Source organism: Passer domesticus, chromosome 14 (assembly GCF_036417665.1).
Source record: "Passer domesticus isolate bPasDom1 chromosome 14, bPasDom1.hap1, whole genome shotgun sequence".
NCBI lineage: Eukaryota > Metazoa > Chordata > Aves > Passeriformes > Passeridae > Passer > Passer domesticus.
The window spans coordinates 393524-417788 of record NC_087487.1 but is presented as its reverse complement, the minus strand read 5'-3'; the positions used below and the strand labels follow the sequence as shown (position 1 = coordinate 417788).

The following is a 24265-nucleotide window of genomic DNA, read 5'->3' as shown; positions in this document are numbered from 1 at the left end:
CTGGAAAACAAGGTAAAAGGTTCAATCAGAAGTTAGCAGAGTGGTATTTTCACTGTGATGATCAGCAGTAAAAGGCACATTTATCTACAGTTCAAGCCCACCTCTAGTGCCAGCTTTTCAGACCATGAGACTAGAAAGTAAAACTCAGGACTATATACTGAATGTGATTTAAGAGAACACAGTTATTAAAAATATATATATCCAGTAACTATAACATTTCATATTAGAATATGCCTGGTAAATTAAGATGACTTTGGCTAACTAAGATTCCCCCAGTCTTGAGCAGCTGCATTCTGCTTTTGTCTCTCAAATGCAATGTCCTTTTGGCATGTACAAACCAGCTAGGTTGTGCAGTGAGTTTCCCCTAAGATTAATAGAATCAGTGATATCTTCAGGCACTGTGATTAAACTGTGGAATATTGCTGTTTGCCTGTTTTAAAAAATGCAGGTGGTGTACTGGTTTTAATCCTGGAACTCCCCGTTTGGAACCCATAAGGTATGGATTTCCTACTTTATCACTTCTAGAGGAGGCTAGCAAATGCATGGCTACAGTGTTTGCTGGTGTTCCCTATTTGAAACACTGCTCAGCAGGTTTGAGTTTTCTTTCTTGCCCTGTATGCACGTAAAGGCTTTTACCTTCATCCAAAGATGTTAAAAAGAAGTCTTGAGTTAGTGATTTAAGGGTGAATAACTACAGAAGCATGAAAGAGCAACATCCTACTTAGGCAGAACCTGTATTTGGGCTTACAAACCCTGTGGACATGGCAGCAGGTATGGGATTCAATCTACCTTTGCTTCTCTTGGAAACCTTTATTCAAAGTGAGGTTATTCTCGGTCTAGGGAGAGTTTGTTGCAATTTGAAAAGCAGCTGTAGCCTCTCAGGGTGTTTTGTTCCCTTCCTTGCAGCTAGGAGCAAACAAAAGTGGTGGCCTTCCTCGTGCCCTTTTGCTCTGAGAATTTTGTAGTATGACTGTTGTGACTTCCATGTGATCATATCCCATTGTAGAACTAAAGATGAGAAATTAAATATTTTTATTTCCCTTTGAGAGAGTTCTGAATGCTTCCGCTGCCCTTTGAAACATTTACTATTGCTCCCATTTCCTGTTCTCCACCCTAGTGGAGTAGTATCAGATGCAGCCACTTTCCTTCTGGAGCTGGAAGAGCTGGGTGGAACTCGTGAGCTGTGAACACCACTCCCAGGGCAGGTGATCAGGGGCACAGTTCAGTCCTCTTGACTTGGGACAAGCCAAGTTTCTTTTAAACTGTGATAATAAAAACCACTGCCTTTAGGTACTTGCCTAGAATAAATCACTCTTAAATTTAGCTATCTTCACACCACACTGCAAAGGAAAACATCCTGCTTGTTTATGTATGATAATTTGCTATTACCATTGTGTTACCTTAATCACATAGAGGATTGGAAGAGAAGGCAACCTGGTACGTGTAATTTATTTTGAAGGTGTGAACACATTATTTTTCACTAGCAAATGATGGATATTAACTTGCCCAGAAGAAATGCAAGGAGACCTAAGAGTGTTTACTGTGATTACTGTGTGTCAAAGCCGGAAAAAATCTAGTTTTGTGGGTTTTGGGGATGCCTTTATGATAGGAGAGTTAACAGATGAGCAATGTCATTGTTGGAAGGCAACACTTGGGCTACAGCAGCGTGGGAAGCAGGATGGCAGAGGTTTGTTACAGTGGTGCATGTGAATGCAGCTTGAGCTGTACGGGTGAGGTCTGGGAGCTGTTCTTTGTCACAGTGGTCTCTTGAAACAACAGACCATTTCACTGGGTAATGGTGAGTTTCAGACCATGCCGTAACCAAATCTAGGCTTGTGTTTTGGCTTCTAGAGAATACAGAAACAAGGCTTGTACAGCTTAAGTGCCTCTTCATTGGATTGGCCTCCTCAGCCTTATTTTCTTAGTACTGCTTTCACATATCCTGTATGTACTAAAGCAAGGAAATGGGATTCTACATACGAAATGTTTCCCAGTCAGCCTGGGTGAGCTGTGTTGGACTGGAAAGCTTTGGACCGGCCCAGCTTGAGGTACCTGCATCCCATTAGGGGCAGTGCAGGGCCGGCACAGTGCGGCACAGCCCTGCAGGCTGCATCGGCCCCACACTGCCATCCGGACAGCATTGCTGCGGCCGGAGCGATCGCCCCTCGACCCTGCAGCCAGCCCAGCGCCGCCCGCCCTCTCCTCACGCGCTGCCCTGGGCGGAGCGCGGAGCCGGGCCCCTCCCTGCGGGCCGCGGCGGGCGGGGCCCTGCGGCTCCTCCGCCCGGCCCGGCCCGGCCCGGCCCTGCGCGCTCGGGGAGCCCGGCGGACGCGGTAAGTGCGCGCTGCCTCCTCAGCTGGAGGCGCCTCCGCAGGTTCCCTTCTGTGTGTTCCTCTGGGTCCGTCCCTTACGCTGAGTCGCCCTCACGGCGCTCCCGCTCCGTGTCCCGCCGGTGAGGTGTCGCGGCTGTGCAGCCCGTCTGGCCGGGCAGCTCCGGCGCCGGCGGCCGGTCCCTCCCGCGAAGCTGGGGGGGTGCGGACCCTCGGCCTTTTCACGGTGTCTGCGCTGGCTCTGTGTGTGCCCGCAGCCGCCAGCCGGGGACAAAGGCAGCTCCCCGCAGCATCCCCGCCGCCAGCAGCTGTCCTTTCTCCCCGAGCAGGTCCCGCAGGGGCCGGTGCCACAGGTGCCCCTGTTGGTGTTACGCGCCGCTCGGTCTGCCGCTGTTTCTGTCCGAGGCCATCGGGAACATTCAGCAAATGCTGTGTTCAACTTCCACGGTTTATCCGCAGGTTTCTTCCTGCCTTTTCCCTCAAGCAGCTTCACTTGCGTTTCTTTACACCTGTTCCTCTGGCCAGTGGGCCGAGGGGTCCTGGAGTGACACAGCGCGGTGGAGGGGACTGGTTTGGCTGGCCTGCATGCATGTAGAGGACAGTCAAGAAGGAAGATGTGAGTCACAGTGCTCAACTGCTTGATGTGTGAGGGCAAAGCTCATCTCTGACCCCTTTTTTGAAACATCAGCTGGTTTCAGACTTCCCTGTGCCTTTCAATTGCTAGTGCAAGAAACGGAGATCGCAGAGGCGAGGTCTCCCTTGTCTTTGGGGCAGTGATGTGAATTATGTGCAGCAGTGATCCTTGAAGGCGCCTCAGGGACGGGGAGCAGGGCTCTGCCGTGCCATGCCAGCGTGCCTGGCATTGCGGGCTTCCCCTGCGCCCTGAGTGGCCAGGCTGTGTTCTCAGCCTGCTCATCGCTCAGGCACGCCGGGCTTTGGGATCCCTGGCCTTGGCTGGGAGCTGGGGAGCTGGAATTAGCTGCAGAGCCAATGTGGTTTGTGCATGTGCTTGAAGTGGAGCCAATGTGGTTTGTACGTGTGCTTGAAGCGGAGGCTTGGAAATAGTCTTGGGTCATTGGCTAGACATGTAATTACTGCAGGTTAAATTGAGAAGTCAGAAGGTGTCCCTTGAGAGCTAGTGGCAGGAGCAGTGATTCTGTGTCCCTGGGATTGAATGCTCAGGTGGTCAGTGTGTTTTGTGTTTTTATAGGCACACAGGTAGTAATAGTTGCCCCAATTTCCTGGCAGAAGAGTTTTTAGGCTACTTTTGTTTTTTGACAGGAAAATGTTTCCGTGAAAATAAGGGTTTGCTGAAACTGATAGAACTGTGCTACGCTTATTTGAAAAAAGCAGAGGGTAAAACACACTTGGGTTGTTTGGGTTTTTTTTGGTTTTTTTTTTTTTCTGTTGGAATTGCTTAGTCTTTTGTGGGATAAAAGAGAAAGAAAGGTGAAAAAAAGAAGGAAAGTGAAAGAAGAAAATACTTTAATGGTTATAAAAATCTGTTTAGTTTTAGCATGAAACACCAAAACTAAATGACAATATAACTTTAATTTGTTTAATAGGTTTGGGGTTGTTTTTTTTGTTTGTTTGTTTGTTTTGGTTTTTTTTGTTTTCATTTTGCATTTTCCAAATCATTAATTTAAAACAGTCTGGCTTTGATTCTGATTTGGTTTTGGTCATTTTTCAGTATCATAAAACATTTCGTACAGGAGGTTTTTACTTTGGTCTGTTCTAATGGGTTTGGGATTTTGGTTTAGTGTAACTAATGTTTTGTAATATAAAAACATGCTAGGGGAATGGTTCTGAGTTTGGCAAAGGGTTTAATGACACAGCTCATGTCAGATGTACTTGAAAAGTCAGATTATTCAGCTGTTACCTCAGTCACTTGAAACTGGTTTCCTTAGGACAGAAGAAACCCTAAGAAAAAAAAATACAAGGCTGTAGGCAAGGGAAGTGCTCCAACACCTGTTTTCACCTCTGATTTCTGTATTCTGCTCTTGTTTACTGGTGGGTGGACATTTGGCATGGGTTTGACGTGTATAAGCCAGTCACTGATTGTCACATAATTTGGTAATGACAGGCTAATAACTTAACCCGTGCAGGGAAAACTTCATTAAAGAAGAGAAATAGAACTTACTTTCTTCTGCTCCTCTTGAGAGGGATTCTGTCTCTCCCTACAGAAGAGTGGGTTTCTGTAGATCGATGACCTTTACACACACCACAAGCTGCACTAACAAGGCCCTTCTGTCTGCAATAAGAATGTCTTTACCCAGGGATTGTACTGATGAAAAACATGTGTGTGTAAATATATGCCTTAGATCACAGTGGGAAACTGATTTCTTAGGGTAAATATGATTCTATTTTATGCTAGGGTAGAGTTTAGGAAGAATGTGAAGAGATGAACGAGGACATATTTCTAGTGGCTGGAACTGCCATCTTAGAGCCTGTATCCTATTTCTAGGTTAGCTACAGCTTTGTTCCATGTCTATAGTAAAATCATTCACACAGGTTAAGCAATATTTTGCTGCCTTGTGGTATTTGGCCTGTGTTAAGGAGAGTTAAAGCAATAAAGGTGAAATATTATGTTTTTGTTATGAAGTATTATGCTTTTATACTGTACTATACTATGGAGTATAATTATGGAAGCACAGCAATATAAATGCTGAGTAGAAGCTGGCCTTCATATGAAAATGCTCACTATGAGGAATCCCAGAGCAAAGAGACAAGGAGAGGAGAGATGGGCCCAATGTAGGATGGTTGGTGGATAGATGTAGCGTGTTCTGTGAAATGACACAGAAGCTCATCGCCTCTGCTGAGTTTGCCTTTGAGCAATTAAGCTCTGGTCTGATTCAAAACTCACTGAAGCAGATACCTTCATTGCCCTGGGTTTAATGAATTCTGGTGCAGCTCTTAAGTGATGGGAATGGCCCTGACTCACTGGATTGTGGTATGGTTTGGGCACATGCCCCTGAAGTGTTAGCATAAGGTGTGTATCAGGAAAAAAGTTGGCTCTTGCTTTTTCCTTAGATCCTGAACAACTTTTTTGTCTGAATCCAAGATGAATGTCTGTCCATCTCTAATTCTGCCTGCCTTCACTGGCCACCATAAGAAAACTCACCACCTGACTAGAAAAAAAAAACAAGGCTCTCATTCCTGCTCTGATGTACTTGTGCTCTGTATTTGTGAATGGTGTCCAACAAAGCCCTTATAGTATAAGAAGTCTTTGAAAGTGAGATCACCTTAGTTTCCTAAGGTGAGAGAAAGGTAACGTTTATGCTTGTGAATGGCACTTCTATTTCAGATGAATTTTAAGTGTGTGAGGGTTATCTTTCGTTGGCTTACCCTCTTGTGCTGCGCCAATGACAGTTGCTTTGGGACATCAAGTGTATGATCTATTTTGGGCATTTGCTTAGTGTGACTGTTGGGTGAAAGCCAGGGAGAGATATCTGTGGAAGGCAGGATAGGGTAACATGAAGTGACAGACGTGGGAAACAGCAGCGCATCAGACCACTGAGGGTCTGAACGTTGTGCAACAGTTTTGTCTTCAGGCTTCAAAAACAAGGCTCTGGGCTTGAATGGGTCCTTTGTGGGAGATTTAACTTAGTGCTTTGACCTCTGCAGAAATGGATGTAAGTTAAGAGATCAGTAGAAGGGATAAGAATTTCCTGGTTATTTTTGCATGGATTCTACTCACCTGCAGAATCAGCTGTGTTCTTTGGAGGATGCTGGGAAATGAGTGAACTTGTCAATCAAACATTAAAAGTGACTGTTCACAGAGGCATTTTGGGTGGGTTCCCCACTCTCAAAGTGATCTTTTTAACTTGCTCTTCTGAATGGCAATGAAAACAATGACTTTTTAGGTGTGTTTGCATTAATGTTGTTTATAGCCATGGATTCTGATAAAGGGAGTAGTCAGCTTGAGTGATTTACAATCTTTGGGCAAGTCTCAGCAGCATCTCTTACTACCTGGGCATTTTCTGTACTTGTGTGTGCTCAGAATGTAATTTTAAATTCAGGGTGAGCAAAAGGTTTGAGTTTTCAGCAAGGCTTGGCTTTGTCCTTTGCTTGCTTTTTTGAAGTCTGTAAAGGCTGAATGCAGCCAACACGTAAGAAAATTCTGCTTTGAACAATAGCAAGCAATATGATATAAACTTAGTAAGGATCAAATAGCTCAGAGATGTCCTCATTCTTGTAAACATGACAGAAGCATTTATTGACTGTAGTTTCAAGATCTGAGCAATAGTGGTCAGTGGTCTTTTGGTGAGATTATGAAAAGTTGCTTGAAGAATACTTCAAGTATTTTTCACTTTGCATTTATCACTTCATAATTTTCTTACAAAGTGAAATTTGAGTTGCTTATTTTCATTGAAATCATCTCATTTTCATCCCAAGCATGTGCATGGTTTTGGGAAGGAAATTATTGAGCAACAGAGTTAACAGAACAGTTCACCTGGCTTCACTTTGAAAAACGATGAAAATATCAACAAAGCCAGGATAGAATGTGGAAAAATAAGAACATACATTGCGGTGCATCATGCTCACTAATGCAAGTGTTGGTTTCTACAATGTATTTTATTAGTGTGGTGGTTATCCTGGGCTTCAGTGTCACAACCTGTGTGGTTTCTTGTTTGCCTTGGGTAGCCCAACAAGGGAGATCATTGCTAAAACAGTGTTACACAAGAGGGCAAGGGAGTGCGTTTGTCTCCATTACAGCGCTCTGAAACTGGGGTTTGAGCAGGTGTTTTAATAGAAATGCAGCAGCCTCTGAGCCCGTGAGCTATTTCATGTGCAGTGCAGACCTCCAGCAATGCTGTTCTCGAGAGCATGTGAGGAATGCCTTGCATCTCTCCTCAAAGACACCTGCAAGTGTGTCATGAAATGATCTGACATATGGCAGAAATGAGTGTATTTGGGTCACGTGCCAGGTGCAGGTCAGTTGTGTCACACCACAGCATGCCTGTCACCCCAGAGGTATGCAGATACACACCTTCAGAGAGCACAGGTTGCAGTTCTGATGTATAACTGAAATACTCCTCGTCATCTGACATCATCTGTGGCTGTAAGGATTGATGTAGTAGCCCCTCTTCTTGACATGAAACAATCAAAGAATTTTTTCTCCTAATGTGTAGGTTTTGCTAACATCAACTAAAAAATATGTTTATGTAGAAGCTCTAAGGGAGACTTTCTGTTCTTTTGAAATAATAGAAGGAGCATATTTGTAAAGGAATTGATACTCAAATGCCACCCATGTATTAGAAGCCAGTGGTTTGTAAAAGGGGCTGGGGCAAACAAAGCAACCAATCTTTTTTATGAGGTGAGTGAATGATGACAGCTTGGGTATGTATTGAGGAATTGTAAGATTTTTACAATGTATTTTCTGCTCATGATACCCACTTTTGTTGGAGAAAAATCTTCAGTTTGTGCCTTTCAGTTTGTCAGGAATACTGCAATTGCTCTTTGATACTTAGTCCTGTTCTATAGGTCTGCTGAATCTTCTTGTAACACTGAGTTGAACTTATTTCTAAAGGATCAAAATAGAGCTTTCTTTGCTTGTGAAATATGCTTCACAAATGCACCAATGACTGCAGTTTAAAAATCTGCAGCAGCTGTATCGAGATAAGGAGCTTGGATGTATAGAGAACTTGAATGTGTGGAGATGTATAAGGAACTATAGCTGTATTGAGATAAGGAACTCCCCAGTGCATCTGAAGGAAGCAGCGTCTGGGATTCATAAAGCAAAGCACATTACATTGGCAAGATATGCTGTTGAGTGTAGAGATGTGTGAGAATAACTATATGGCTCAATGTAGTTAGCTTTTATTGTGCTGCTAGGATCCTTACAGCTATTTTACATGTTCTGATCTAAACAGTGGATATTTGGGCCATTGGGCATACTGCCAGGTTCATCTCCACAGGAAACAGCAAATAGTTCATGACCCAGCTGGCCAGTTACTCTGTTCAGATCTGTTCTGTTGCCATAACATACATTGCTGTGGAGGTGTATCCCAAGGAATAATGTGAGTTCTCATCTGCTCCTCTTCCAGAAGCAGCCCAATGTAATGCACAGATGCTCCAATGCACCAGTATGAAGCTTGTATTTTCAGAGCTCACAGAGATGATCAGTTTAAAAGGTTGTGTTCAGGAAACAAACTGCACAGTTACACAGAGTAACACCTGTAATAGATGCTGCTGGTATTCTTCTCATTTGAAACATCTACTGTGCGTGATGGAAGATGTGCTGAAAGCTCTGGAGAGGGAATCAACACTTTTTTCCAGCAGCAGTTCAAATGTCTGTGTGCTGTCCTGCTTGTGTGCTTCAGGAGCACTGCCTGACCTGAGAAAAAGGAAGCTCTGCCTCCTGGTCTCCCTGGCTGAGGATCTGTCTGAGGGAGTCTGTAATGCTAGTTCTTGTGCTTACTCCTTTTAGTGTAGTGTGTAGGCTTTATTGTCCAGAACTTAATCAAATTATTAATTCATTTTCCTTTCATCACGTTTGTGTTTCTTGTGTGTTCTGTGCTTCCAGTTAGTTGTGTTCTTGGGTACATCAGTGGTGGCCAAGAATCCCCTTCACTTAAAGGTGCTCATCTCTTTCCAGATTTGAACCCTCGTTATTTCGCTGAGACTGCTGAATTATTTTGATTGCTCAGTGGTAACTTTGGCCATGAATGAGCTGCAATGGATCCAAAGTGCCTATACCACAAATGTATGTTACTGATATTTAGCCTCTTGCAAGATGTAATGAATGTCATTCTTCATTAATATTCTAGTTGCATCATCCTTGAGTATCAATGAAAGACCAAGTATGGCTCTCTTCAAGCAACAGAAGGTGGAGGACATTTACGAAATTGGGGAAGAGCTGGGAAGGTAAGGTTGTACTGGTAACACCACGTGATTCTAAAAGCTGACACATGAGGATATTTGCAACTTCCTTCTGTGTGATAGCCTAGATAGTTACAATATACTACAATAGCAACACACACCTTGACAAAGACTGCACTTTGGATAGGAATTCTTTGTAGTTTTTTTTTTTCTTTAGATTAAATGTGCTAACTGTTTTTTCTGTTTCTTTTCTTGCAACAAGGACAACAAAAGGTATGTTTGCATTGTCTTTTGTAGATGTGTCCGTGCTTTAGACTTGAGTTCACATGCCCCTTCTCAGAGCCAGCTGGGAGCCAGGAGCCTGTGGTGCTGTCACCACAGACATGGCACTTTCACTTGTTCTGTTGTTTTGAGCATCACTCCACAGCACTGTTGTTTTCAGCTGTCTCCAAGCACTGAAATCATATGTTCATATGTGCCTGCAAAAAAAAAAGGAGCGTGTGTTCCTGAAAGGCTTTACCTCTCAAATCTTCAGTTGGACTGGTTAATGCTTGTTGATAGCCTTTAATGTATAAAGGCTTATCCTGTTACATTGTAGGTAGTTGGTAATTACAGGTGTAATTACCAGCTGTTACCATGCTTAACCATGATCGTGTGCTTAAACACTGCTGGGTTTGTGAACTGGATACCACAGGGTACTGGATACCCAGTGTCTCAGCAACATACAGTGCTCTGGGTGAGGATGGCTGGTTTCCATTCAGCGTCCAACCCTCTAATGTTTTTTGTTTTAATGTGCAAATAGCTAAATTAGGGCTGTACACAGGTTGGCTTCTTTCCCAATGTCTGGCAGTTGGTTTTGATACACAGCTGTGTGTGTGCCATCACCCTTTCTTAGGGGCCATTAATGAGCTCCATTAAAACACCTCAGTTGATGCTGTGTCCGTGCAGAATTTTTATTTTTTTTTACTCTCAGCTGTTTAATCTTTAGAGTTACTAAGAAGACTTCTTCTAAGGGGAGAGGGGTTGAAGTTTGTTTGTTAATTTTTTTTCCATTTCTTTCCCTCTCAGGAAGGCCATAACTATTAAATTTCCTGTAACTGCTTATTTTTAAGTATTGCTTAGTACTGAGAGTATCAGTCTGACAGTGAAAACCTGACAACAGTGAGCAGTAAAGCAAGTCAGTGTGTGCAGGCAGGTTGTAAGAGGTGTGATTTTTAACCAAGGAGATCCTAGGTTAAACAGTCAAACTACTAAAATGAGAAACGGGAGACTGAGTAGTTTATTTTTACTTTGTTTTCTGAATTGGTTTTGGGAATCTTTTGAGATGATGAACATCATTCTCCAAGCTGATGGCTTTTGGGGATTTTCAATGGAGAAGCGTGGCTGAAACAATCTGGCGAAGGCTGGCCATTGCTTCTTGAATCAGCCAGAGGGGCTGGTCAAGGTTTGTGTGGTCACAGCAGCCTTCCTCCTTTTCAGGCTGCATGTATAATGTCACACTGTTTTAGTCAGTGTATTTTCACTTTCAGGTTTTGGAGGCCAGCGACAGATAATATCTTGCTTTGCTAGAAGGAAGTTAGCATGCTGGGCAGATTTCAGTGACTGATCTTTTCCAGTGCTGACTGATGCCCTTAGAACTTGTAGATGCCTTTTATTAGTTCAGTTTGCAGCAAGCTGTTAATTACTGATAGGTAGAGGTAGGATAAATAATTCACTTATTATCATTCTGGCAGCAGAAGTCACAAAATAAATGTTTTCAAACAACATCTGTGAAGAGTCTATCCTGTTCTTGTCCTCCTCACTGAGTTTGTCACTTCTTGAGAACAAAACTAGTTGTGAACATAGGCCTAGTGCTTATTCAGCCATGAGATAAATTAGAATATCTCACTGACAGAGCCAGCACCTGTTTATCTGAAAGTCTTTGCACGGCACTCAGGAGAGGTTGCTCCCACCACAGACTGCATAGCCTGAACTCTGGTCTGGTGATGAAAGGAGGCACTTCCTAGCATTGTGCAGCATTGAGGGTGACCACAGCAAAGCTCCCCAGCTCCCACCCTGCACACGGAGGGTGCTGTGGGAGGGCACTGCCCAGCCACATCATCCTGGGAGTCCCTGTGGAGCTGCAAGCAGCTCAGAGGGAGTTGTCAATGCAGTTGTCTCGTGTGCCAAGGCAGGGGTGTGAGAGAAGGGAGCAGCTTTTCCACAGCTGCAGCTGTGTGCTCTGACCAGTTGCTTAGCTCCAACATTCCCTCAGTCTTTAAAATATTAATCTTATACCAACCTCTCTTGCTCAACTTCTCCCAAGGGTACACACAGGGAGCAATCTGTCAGAGACAACTTGCTGATGGCCTTGTTTGTTATAGCAGCTCTGTTTAGGAAGCTTAGCATGGCTTATGCTGAATGTGTGTAATACTTCAAATATACATATATAATTGTGTTGCTTCCCTCAAGATAGTATCAGCCACTTTCAAGTCTGTGGGGACTGAGATTCTCTAGCCGTAGCTGAAAGGAAGCTTACAGGAACTACAGGAGGCATAGAGGAGGCATAAGGAGGCTTAAAAAGAGGACTCTCTAAAGTGAATTTAGCGAATTTCAACGTTATAAAGAAATAATACGGCTTTAACAATTTGGACTGTTTTGAGAGAGGTCCTGGCCTAAGCCATTTGCAGGGACGATAATGGCATGACACATCAGTGGAAATAATCCTTGAAAAATGTGAAGAAGGGAAGACTAACTTGTCTTCTTGGGAATATGCAGCAGGTCAAATAGCTGCTGCTTCCTGTGGCAAGGGAGGTGACAGCTGGAGACAACCAAGAATGGAAAGTCTTAAATCAAGGGCAGAGCAGGCCCAGAGAAAGAACTGTCCTGCTGAGCTAGGGATATAATTTCCAGGAAAGTGGCAGCAATAAAGCTCACTGGAAAGCCTTTAATATAATGTTTCAGTTGTTCTGTTTTGGATGGGTACTTGTGGCTTGCTGAACAAAAACGTCTTGTACAAATGTGCAGGAGCCCTTTCCAGCTGTATTAGCAAACACTGATGGTGCTGGTAGGTTTTGGAACTTGAGATTGCAGTGTGATTTATAAAAGGATGTATCATAGAGTCATTAATCTATTACCTAAATGTGGTACCAGCCAGGCTGTGAGAGTTGTTGACATTTGTGCTTCTGGGCAGTGTCACTGTTACATGCCAAGCTGGGGCTGACGGTAGGAAATGTCATGGAGCTTTTCCCAAAGTATTTTGTAACAGTGCCCATTGAGAAAGTGTGCTTCTTCAGGGTTGTGTGAGCCTGGCACTGCTGTTCTGGTGACCTGCTCACCAGAACAGCAGTGCCAGGTTCAGTGACCTGCTCCTGCAGCTCAGCTCTGCAGTATGCAAGGACTCGCATTTAACAGAGAAAAACAGACAAAGCTTGGAGTGATATTTCTGGGCGTGGAAGTCTCCCCCTTTCCTTCACTCTTGTCCTTTCACTGTAGGGAAGGGGCTCTGCCTTCCTCCACAATGTGGGCCAGCCATACCACTTGCCACTCCAGTTTCTCGTCTGTCTCAGTAACTTGGAGCTATGCTCATTCCTCATCTCCTGGGCCAGTCAGTCCCTTCATGCAGAAAATAATCACTGTGATTTCTGTTGATTAGTTGGACAAAACAGCCTCCAGTTTCTCAGCCCCTACTGACCTGGGCTGTGGTTTCATGGTTAAAGCCAAGCTCCATCTTTCATCAGTGGCTTGTTATGCCTCCTGTAATTCCTCGTCTCCAGCTACTGCTTCCTCTGTGCTTGTGTGGAGGATTAACTCTGCTCTTTGAGAGAGGAGATACCTCCTTTTCTGGGTGAAGCTTTAAAGGACAGCAAATGCAGCATTTTACCAGTGATGATAGGATCTTGGAGCCTGGCACAAGTCACTGTTTTGACAGTGTAAGTAAGTATTTATTTATGTAGTGAAAACAAAAAGCAGAGATAACTCAGGTATTCTTTGCAGTGCAGGAACCTGGAAATGTACAATAAAAAAGTCATGGCCCCAGCTGGTTGGACTCTCCCTGCTAAACAGAGCTGTGATTGCAGCTGGTAAAGTTACGCTTAACTCACACCACACAGTGTCTTCATACCAGGAATGGTTTTTTTTCTAACTGTTGAAATTGATTAGTACTGTGCTTTCTCAGACATGAACTTTAACTCCGTTCTTTGATTAGTTTGCACTTTAAATTAGTTCTTTAGATTTTGAAGAATAACTCTGGATTGTTTTACTTTACAACACACACAAAGCAGGTCTTTGTGTTTGATGCAAAATGTTAATTTAGTTCCTGAGGACTACCCAGTACTTGTTAATGTTTCTTGTTACAGATCTTATAAGTCATGTTTCATGTATGTGAATCTTCTGCTGAAACAGTTTTGGCATCTGGAATTTGGTCACAATCACTGTGATTGTTACCAGCTTTCTGATGCAATCATTGTTCTTGAATTTTTTCTTTTTAGTCTTTCTAGCAGGTTTCCCTATTAGTTTTCAATGCTACCTTAACTGTTTCCAAAATAAAACATTTGTTACAGGAAGTGGAGAGAAAATGGAAGGTTTTGTTTTTTGGGTTTTTCCTAATAACAAAGTTGCTCTACCTACAGTAACAGAGAAGAGCTGGCCTTGACTTTGTAACAAAATCACACATTCCTTATCATCAGCATCCACCTTGATGATGGAAATTATCTCAGTGTATCTCCTCAGTCCATGTCTGGCTTTGAGAGTATAATTAGACATGATGACCTCTGTGGTAGTTCTCACAAAGCTCAAATTTTGTAATGTATTTAACCACTGAATATTAAACAGAGTATTAATCCCAGGAAAAAAGACATTGAATATTAATCCCAATCTTTGTTTTGCCATTTCTGTAAAAATAAAACTATTTTTCCATTTTGCATTGGAGTAGAAAGCAGATGGAAGTTTCAACAGCTGAGAAAATATACTATCTATATTATTAATTCCATACCTTTAAAATGAAAAATATTCCTTATGAGTAAAAATGCACATAGAATAAACATAGGGCAGCTCAAATTCTAACTGCTCTGGACAAAGTAAAGCACTGGACAAATTGTCAACGTTGATGCAGAATAGAGCTCACAGGTACTTGTCTGATGGTCAAGGTCTCAGGTGACATCTGTTAATCTTTGTTAACACTCTACACAGTCTGAACCAGAGTGAAGACCTGTTCTAATAGCTGAGCAGTGAAATAGGAGTTTCAGCTACACTTTGCAGTTTTGGCCTTACAGATAATTTCCTGAAGTCTTGAACAAAATGGCAGCAGTTTCCATCTGTTTGATATATGGGGAAGGAGAGAAATGATTTAACTATTTGACTATAATACTTCCCCCCTCTTACAATTCATGTGCTCCTGGGCCTGTTACCCTCAGTCCATATCTAGGTGTATTTGGACCTTTACACATCTAGGTGCAATGTGCTAACCTTTCTTATGCACATTATGCCTGTCCTGTTGTTGCTCCACATGGTGAGAGTAACAGCTTATCAGATCAGCTGTTCCTGCTGAGCATGAGTCAGCTGTGAGCTTCCCTGGCTCTCTGTGCTCTGCTCATTGCCACTCTGTGCTAAGCTAAGTCTGATAAACGGGGAAGGTTTTTCACCATATGCATTTTATTCTTGAGCTTCAGATTACACAAAAAGCTTGCCAGGCTGTCTGGAACTTGTCAGAGCTACTGGGCTCATGCTCTCTCACTGCTGACTCTGCACCCCCAGTATCAGGAGGAGCTGTGATAAGGGCCACATTGATGGCCACTGCAGGATTGGGAAGTTTCCAAAAACATTTAACAGTTTTCAGGAGATGCTGTTGACGATTCAGTAGGTGGCACAATTTATTGTGACGCATGGCTAAGGACCCCACAAGGTGTTTAAGGCATTAATTGTGTTACTGTACTGAAAGCTTGTTATAATTCATAGCACTGTTCAGAAACATTAGATTTATCAATCTTTCTTTGAATTTCAAATGAGCTGCTCTCTGCTTAAACCAGTAAACCAGATCCTTCTGTTAGAGTCAATATTTTACTCTTCTGACACTGGACACAGAGATCACCCTTGGGTCAGGGTGTGTAGGTTACCTTTGTGTGAGTTCAGAGAGATGGAGATGAAAGATGTCAGATAGTGACTTTATCAAAGACAAGATATGTCCAAAGGTGCTCAGCACTTCTCTTCAGGAATATTGAAATTTATCCCCCAAAGTCACTGTGCTCTAGAGCACTACACAATCAGTAAAACATGAGAGCGAAAATACCAGCGTGTTTAAAAGTTGCAGCTGATTTTTTTTTCCTAGTAGTCCAGCGAAATTCCCGTTAAATGCCCTATTTAAAAAAATTTTGGATCATTCTGTTATAATCTGGCATCTGGTAGTTTAGATTCTGTGTAGTTGCTTTAGGAGAGGTAACCACTTCCTTTGCATTTTGCCTGGAGGGGGAAGCAAACAAGTAAACCAAAACTCAGTTTTATCTGAAGCTTAAACAGAAGTACAGTGACATTTGTGACAGTTTTATTTTTAAAACTCTATGAATTTACAATAGGTGCCATCAGAGTATTTAACAGAAGAGGTTGGGTTTTTTAAAGTTTTATTTCACAAAGCCTCATGGAAGCAGTGAGATACTTTCCCTTCAGTGACCTTGCCATAGAATTTCTGATTTACTATTTAAACTATCCTCCCCTAATTTCTTTCTAAATGCTATGCTATTTGACTTCCTATTTAGTTACTGTGTAGATTAAATTTCTGCTGTACTGAAATCCTAGTTTAGTCTAAAACAAAAAGTCTATAAAAAATTAAATGTACTGCAAATTATTGTCATTTACAGAAGGTTTTTACATCTTTACAGCTGTGATTATGGAATTCCTGCAAAAACCCTCCATATATATATATATATATATATATATATATATATGCTTTTATGCATATATATTGTGTACCTTGCATGACTTGCATTTGTGTTTCATAAATGAACTTAAAAATGGATTCTCACTGTTGTCCCAAGCAGACTCCTGTCCTCTCTGCTGGGAAGAGCACTCAGTGCAGTTACAAATAGCAGAAGTCATCTCTGAAGTGTAAGCAAAGAGGGAGGAGAGTATTTAGTTTAATAAAACTGTAGTTGAGCAATTGCTCTAATCACTCAAAAAAAAAAAAAAAGCCTGAAAAAATATGTTTTCCTCAATTCAGCAAGAATTCTCCAGGGCTTTAGTTTGAAAGTTAGCAAAAAACCCAACCATAAATGGATAAAATTACTAGTATATTTTTCCAAGAAAAGTAAATAGGAATGAAAAAGGTAGAAAAGTAGTAAGATGCAGACTTTCTAAGCTTGCGATGACCAGTTAAAACCAGTCCAAATTTAATAGTGGCAAAAAGGAATGATGAACAAAACTGTTGACAAAATAACAGTGGATGTGAATGAGAATGAATTATCCTTTGCTGAACTAAACACACCAGCCTTGCATGTAGAGAAGTCCTCTGTTCAGGTTGGCTAAATACTTTTATTGTGGTTATGTTTATGTCTATTAACTCATGCAGGTACACAGGATGATTTCATAATATATTTTTAGTATTTTTAAACTATCATGGAGTCCCAGTATGGCTGTGAATTTAAGCAATTAAAAACTGGTTTAAGTGGTGTTCGGTTTTATTTTAGCCTCCTTTCAAGTCATGTATTCTTGTGCAGGAACACGTAGTGAATAAAATATGAATTATTATAATTGCACTTCTAGTGATATCTAGAGACATGAAATTAATTTGTATCCTTACCCCATATAATGTTATTTCATTTTCCAGTAGTACTGCCTGTATTTTACAGACTTGGGGAAATTAGGTACAGAAGGACAAAGGTGTTACTTTTCATCAAGTGTGTAGGAACTTAATTACTAATTAAAGTCAGTGGGAGGCTGCCTAAAATCCCTTGCAAATCTGTTCTAAGTAAATTGCCCTGGCTCATATAGGGAGTTCTGTCACCTCTTGACTGGCAGAATGCCAGAGCATTGTCCTTTGCCCAGGTTCATTTACTTTTCGATGGACTTGTTGAAAACGTGGTTCTATGTGGTATAAGGTCTATCTGTCAATGTGTTCACATATATCATGTCTTTTATGGGAATTTCAAGTTTTAACAACTAAAGCATCGTCATCATATTTTAAAGAATTATTTAGTGAATGAAATGAAGTTGAATATGAACAAGACATAAAGAAATAGACTGAACATGCAGAAAGCGAACATATGTTTGGTATTTGGGGAAGAAATGGTTTGCTGTTCCCAAATGATAGACAGAATCAGCTTCCTGACTTCTCCCCACTTGGGCCTCAGAAAGCCTGATTGATGTCAGGTAACATGTACTGTCATCTCAGTACTTTTCTTATATATTTTCAGTGTTTTGAGAAGAGCTCCTGAGCTATGCAGTGTTTCAGGAACATCAGAGGAAGACTGGAATAAACCTATACTTGTGCAAGCAGTTACTTAATGGCTCTCTTTATTCTAAAGCTGTGGAGCAGCAGCACTGCTGGGCACTGGGGCATTCCAGACTGGCATCTGCAACTGCTCTTGCTCTCAGGTGATATTCTGCTCCAAAGCATTACCTTCCAGAACCAGTATTAGAAGGAAACTTTGACAAAGAGCAAGAAATTGTCCTGTTATCCTGGATTGTCCAGCTTCACTCTTCCCACATCCTTTCCACATTCTCTCCTGAAGTGCATGATGATTAAATGAGCTGAACTTGTGCTCTTCTAAAGTGTGCTTCTGAAAATAGACTCCAAAACCACCCAGTAATATTGTCTCTGTGTTCTTATTCAGTGACAAACCTCCTACATGATAGTAGCAATGCAGATGATAGGTTGTCTTCATTGCTGGGATAAATTCCATCATTACTGGTGGACAGATTTGATGTTGTAACTAATTATATTATAACTGACAGGATGCAGCTGCTATTGTTCATACTCATGAGCTGTTTCCACAATTGAGGATGCTTAGTGTTTGACAAGGCTGTTGCACAGCTGTCTAAAATCTTTCTGGAAGGGAACAAATGTAAGTTGTTGGAAAAAAACATTTAGAAATCAGGAATCATAGTGTCATTAAGTTTGGAAAAAATTTCAAAGACCAATGTCAAAGCCATGCGCAACCAGTTTCCCCAGGAGAATGCTGTGGGGGACAGTGCCAAAGGCCTTACTGTGGTCCAGGTAGGCTCCATCCAGAAGTGTCAGCCTCTGAGCTTATACTGCATGTGTTGGAAATACTTCTGTTTGTGATCCAAGTCATCTTTGTTTCAGCATTGTACTAAAATCCATTAATTCTGGCAAGGTCTTTTGGCTGAAATTTGGATGTCTGAGCTGTGAAATTCAGTTTCAAGTCTAAGGTCAGGTACAAATGCCCTGTGTGAAATTATCTAAATGGCTTTATTTCTCAGTGCTGTCAACTTAGGTATCAGGAAGACATACTTTCCTTTCTTCTGCTTTTTTCCTAGCCTAGGTAAAAAGTTTTGGAAGCTGACAAGAGTTTGATTCTTATGGTCTGAATGCAGATGCATGAGAAGGCCCAAAACCACTGTTGTCTTGCTCCTGACCATACAATCTCTGTAGCTGACAAGGAATCCAAAGTATCTGACTGTGACTGTAAAATGCCTGTGAGGCATCCTCCTGTTTCATAGCTGAATGGGCCTCCAGGAACTGTTCATTGGTAATTGCATTGTAACTGTCTTAAATGTCACAGGATAAGAAATTGAGCATTTGTGTCCCTGACTGTCACTTGTAACCTCTTCTCCTCAGTCCCAAACTGAAGAGTTGTCTGCAAAAGCCTGTTTTTAAGGGAGATGGGAAATGGCGTGAATGCTGGGACAGGAGCAGCAACAGTGTGTGTTGGTGGCCACACATACAAGGGAACACTAGTGGATTACAAGAGAATGAAGACAGAAATTCCTATGCTGTGTCATTATTACTTTTGTAAGCTTTTGCATCAAATAAATGTACAAAATCCACAGTATCACTGGAATTTCTAAATGCAAAAGTGCCTGTTTGTTCCCATAATCAGCACTCATAAAAAAATATTTTCTCCTGAACTTTGACAAAATTTATCCCTAGAGAGAATTCAAGGAAACAAGCACAGGAACATTAATACCATGTTTCTTCAGAAAGTCTGAACCAAGCAAGATGCATGTCTTGCAAAATATGCTCAAGCAAACAAGAAAAACATGAAAGTCATGACATTTTACACAAGCGGGTCTCAGCATTACAAAACAAACTCTTTTAGTAGAATGTTTAAAACAAGTTTGGGAATTCTGTTGTGGGAATTTCTCTAGGGTTTGCAGGTAATGATAAAAGCAGGTGAAATATGAATGAATTAAAACATGTGACAAATGGCCACAGTCTCAATTCCATTTGTGAATGATTGTTCGTAAATGGATAAGTACACTTGTCCCATCTGTTCCTGCCTCTCTCCTGGGAAGGGTTTAGGATATATATGAAAATGAAGGACTAAAAGAAGTATGTCAGGCTGCCTGGCATTTGTTTGAACTCTGAAATGAGAGGCTGCCGCTGTTGTAGGGTGGAAGCCTTTGAGAGTAATTGAGCACCAACTGACAGCCTTAATTTTTAATTTCTGTGCCTTTGTATTTTTAAGACAGACTCGGGTCTGTGTTGATGAAGCACTAAGTACAGCATCTAATGAGGTGCTGAATATAATTGCTGTGTATGCTGCATAATTTAAATACCAACTGTACTTGCATTCCTCTTTTACCAAGCCAGTGAATGATAGTGATATTGAAATTATATGATAATATTGAAAACATCAGCTCAGTGCTTATACAGTGTAGTCATGGGGGGATGCACTTAATGAGTTTGTTTGTGATTCTTATAAAGAGATCCTATCTGATAAAATCACAGTAGCTAAAGGTTATGGTTACCTGAAAGATGAGTATTTCCTTCCAAGTTTGGATATAATGTCCTGAATAAGGAAGTATCTGATACTAAATGTGTATTCTGGGACTGGAGATCTGCCAATTCCTAGGAGATAAGGCAGGAATTTTGCACTTGGAGTACATTAGGAGCCACAGTGAGGAAAGTTTTATTAGCAAATTGCAAGAACATGCCTTTTAACCTTAATGTAGCCACTGTACTATTTTGTACAGTGGGAAATTCTTTGTTCTCAAGGTGCAGTGAGAAACCTGCACTTATTTTAGTTATATTTACAGCCAAATTATCAAGTGAATGCATAAATATGAATAAACATTTTTTTAAAATTTGAAAATTGGATGCTGGAGGCCAGTTTTGCATTTCCAAAGAAATAATTCATTTGAGTTCTTCTCTAGGGACTATTCTTAAGAAAAATATTTTGGTGTGTGTGTGTTCTTTCAGTACACCCAGTGGTGTGTTGCAGACTTGAATGTCTTAAGCGTTACTGAGTGAAGTGGTGGTAACTTGAACCTTTTGAGGCAGATCTTACTCATTTAAACATGAACTGTTTTTAGAGGTTTAAACTCCTTTTGTCAGTCATTGTTTGGTTTTGCTAAATTTCAGACACAGTAGGAGGTTACCTTGTTATGCTCTAATGCCTTTGACTGCAGAGTCCTGACAGTCTTCACTCTTGTACCAAGAACAAGCTTAGTAGTGTTCAGCAGTGCTGCTCAGGGCTTACAGGATCAGGCTTTGTATGGGACTGGCTTATTTGGGAAGTTGCATGTAAAAGCCTTCAGAGCATTTTTGTTGTCTCCTTGTCCTTGCAGTGGTCAGTTTGCTATAGTGAAGAAGTGTCGAGAGAAAAGCACAGGGGTGGAATATGCTGCCAAATTCATCAAGAAGCGCCAGAGCCGGGCCAGCCGGCGCGGGGTGAGCCGGGAGGAGATTGAGCGCGAGGTCACCATTCTGCAGCAGGTCCTGCACACCAACATCGTCGAGCTGCACGACATCTATGAGAACAAGACAGACGTGGTCCTCATCCTGGAGCTGTGAGTAAGGGCTCTTCCCTGCAGAGATGGCTGAGGTGAATAGAAACCAGAGAGCACTGCAGAGGCTGCTGGAGCACAGGGGAACTGATAAACGGAGCTGTTGCATTCTCGGGCTTCGCAAATCTCGGCAGGAGCGTTGAGTGAAGTTGGTGGTGAACAGCTTCCCCAGCTCATCCATGTGCCCTGGGGATACAGGTGCACCTGAGCATCAGCTGAGGTTATTTGATGCTGAGCCAGGGAACTTGAAAACAGTTTACTAAGGTAAAGATTACCTCATGTCTGCCTAGGGCTGCCCTGAGATAGACCTCGGAGGAAGTGCAAGTGGCCACTGAATGCTCATTTTATTTTTCTTCCTGCTTTCATCTCTTTCAATACATCTGAGGCCATCAAGCCTTTTCCAAAATTCGCAGCCATTCTCACTACTTCCATATTTTCCTCATTTAGATCAGCTAGAGGAGAAAAGGGGAGGAGGGCAAGGGAAGAAGTTTTTTTAATCCCTTGGCATTTACTGTTGAGTATGAATAGCAGCAGGATGGGAATGAAGAAAAGCTGTTTACTTTTGTGCCACCATATGAGGGGGCCAAACCACTGCCATTTAGGTCTAGCTGACAAGTAGACCTCCTCACCCCTACATGCAAAATGATGCAATTTTTCAGTGTGTATGGGGCAGGAAATATAGTCACCATGTTTGAAGTTAGGTAGACCATATATTCCTTAGGACATCAGCCTGGACCTTGTGTATGGAATCCAGGCAATGAGGCTTTTATCCCTAAGGGAGCTCTCTAGGGGAGCCAGCATTTAGGTCAGCGAGCATTCCTGGAGATTGGTATGACTGCTGGAAGATGGCATATGAATAATGATGAGCATCTGTTAACTTTGAAGTATATGTCTATGGCCAAATGTTGGTCTCTGTAGCCAAGCTCTGGAAGACAGGCAAAGAGTCTTTCTCACTGAGCTAAAGCAACCTCCTGTTTCATTACCTTCTGCTTTTTCCTGTCCTCATTTGGCCTGATATATTTTGTGTGTTCTTTTGTCAGGCTGTAACATATTGCAGTTTGCAATTTTCTGCATGCAACAGATATTTGACCTGATAAAGGCCCCTGCATTCAGCTGCTGTATACAAATTGAGGATTATGATAATTACTAATAAAGATAATTAAATTCTCTTTGTAAACTGAAAATCTGTTCCTCTCTGACACCCTGCTCTCAGAGTCTCATATTCCCTGCTGTTTATCAAAGTAAGTGTAACAGCACCTGGCCAAGCAATCCTTATGGTAATCTACAGTGAACTTCAGCTTCAAAAGAATGGCCCCAGTATTGCTGGGTAATTGAGGAAGCTGCCCTGGTGTTTAAAAGAGGATTTGTCTGAAATGCTGACTCTCTCCCATACTCACACAGTGCTGGCAAAACCATCTCCTCTTTTCAGAGAGGTCAGTTCTGCAGGTGCTGGTTCTCCTTTTCAAGAGGAGTGCCAGGTTCATTGCTGTGACAGTTTGGCAGGTACATGGCTTCTCTTTCCTTCTGCATATTGTCCAGGGACTTGCCCTCCAGCTTTCTCTGGGGTTGTTGTTCTCTGTCTCCTGGGCCCTGCCTGAAACCTGCTTTGCCCAAGCAAAAGCAGCCTGGAGGCAGGTTGGATTGATACAGCAGTGTGTCCTCTACAGGTAGGTGTCAGGGTTGTGTATACAAAACAGCTCTGTCCAAGAAGTAAGGCAGTATTGTTGTTTGTGTTTTATTGGACTTCGAACGAAAAGTAAAGCTATTATTTGCTTGCTTCCTTGCCACGGTAGTAGGTGACATGGTAAAAGGGAAAGAGATGGGAGGAATTCTGTAACAGTTGAGAAACGACCATTTGCAGGTGTTGGTTTAGAAAACAAACCTCTCTGGCTGATATGTAACTTGATGCAGTTATGAGTGTTTTACTGCAAAGGAATTAGTGCTTGAAGTGTGGGGTTTTTTCTGGGATTCCATAATGTCTGGCTTTTGGGATTGCTAAATGTCTTTTGCTTATGGGTTTCTTTGAATTCAGGTGTATAACTTGGATAAAAATCATCTTATAAACCGCTTACCACTCTCTAGGTACAATTTACTGAAGCCTGGTTTTAAAGCCTGAGTCTTTGTTAATGGGAAATCATCACATCTCTTCTACTGAATTTTCCTTTAAATTACTCTTTTGATATCTCTACAGCTTAGGCTAATGTGTTAGGCTAGGCCTCAAGAGACTGGAGATTAATATAGTGTTTTTCATGTATGCTCATCTCTGATCTTCAGGATATTAAATGCTCATGTGGTTATTGTAGAAGGGAATCTTTTGTTGATAAAGTAACAAAGAGACTTTGAGCTCTCTAAATCTTTTTGTATGTTTCTTTTATTTTTATGTTGTATTCTGTAGCTTAAAATCCCCCTCCCTTGCATCATTCAAGGTTAGTGTGAGCTAAAGTGAATTGGGTAAATACATCAAGGAACTCTCAAGTAAATATCCTGTGATCCTTGTTCTTGCAGGCTGCAGTTTCTTCAGTCATGTCTTGGGCATAGCTGGTTGCCCAGGATGTTGGTGAGGTTGCCATTGGGGCAAACTCCCTGGTGAGCCCTGAGCAGATGGCCCAGCCAGTTTTAAGTGCCCACTGTTGGAGGCAGCAAGAGAGAATGAGAATTAAGTTGCTCCAGTCTGTGTAGCTGAACTTTTTCTGACATTGCTTGTGTAGCAAAGCAGGCTGCTCTGAAGGGAGTTGCCAGTCTCATCCAAGCAGGAATGCATCCTTGAACACCCTGAGCAGAGCAGAGCAGCTCTGCTGAAGTGGCTCAGCCTGGGAGCTTTCCTGAAGTGGAGCCTGCTTCTGCAGGACTGGGGCTGGGCTGTCATCTGGCCTCAGGGAGATTAAAGAGTCCAGCTTAAGAAACCAACACCAAGGAGATCTTGCAGGGTAAAAGAGAGAAAGAGAACAGTGTGCATACATGGTTACATTCCAGAAAAGTACAAGAACATACCCCGGTCCAGCTGGCTTCCTGATGACTGGATGCCAGAGGTGATTGCTTAAGTGCACCCTGAATAGAAATAATTAAATTAATTAATTAAATGAATTAAATTAAATTTATTAATTTAATTATATTAAATTATATAATTTAATTTATTATTAAATAAATGGGAGTCACCTGCTCACTGTACACAG

The 24265-nt window shown here is 42.0% G+C and overlaps 1 protein-coding gene across 3 annotated transcripts in view; it reads left to right on the top strand.

Moving 5' to 3' along the window:
* The first annotated feature begins 2204 nt into the window (after positions 1-2204).
* DAPK2 (death associated protein kinase 2) overlaps positions 2205-24265 on the top strand; it is a 40887-nt gene continuing 18826 nt past the window's right edge. For 2 of the 3 annotated variants that reach the window (XM_064388887.1, XM_064388885.1), the window contains exons 1-3: positions 2613-2946; positions 9101-9197; positions 20874-21095. In XM_064388887.1, coding sequence (XP_064244957.1) covers positions 2757-2946; positions 9101-9197; positions 20874-21095 — 509 coding nt within the window. In that variant the 5' untranslated portion in view covers positions 2613-2756. Of the gene's footprint in view, positions 2334-2612; positions 2947-9100; positions 9198-20873; positions 21096-24265 lie in introns of those variants that run through there. The other variant, XM_064388886.1, reaches the window with a different exon arrangement.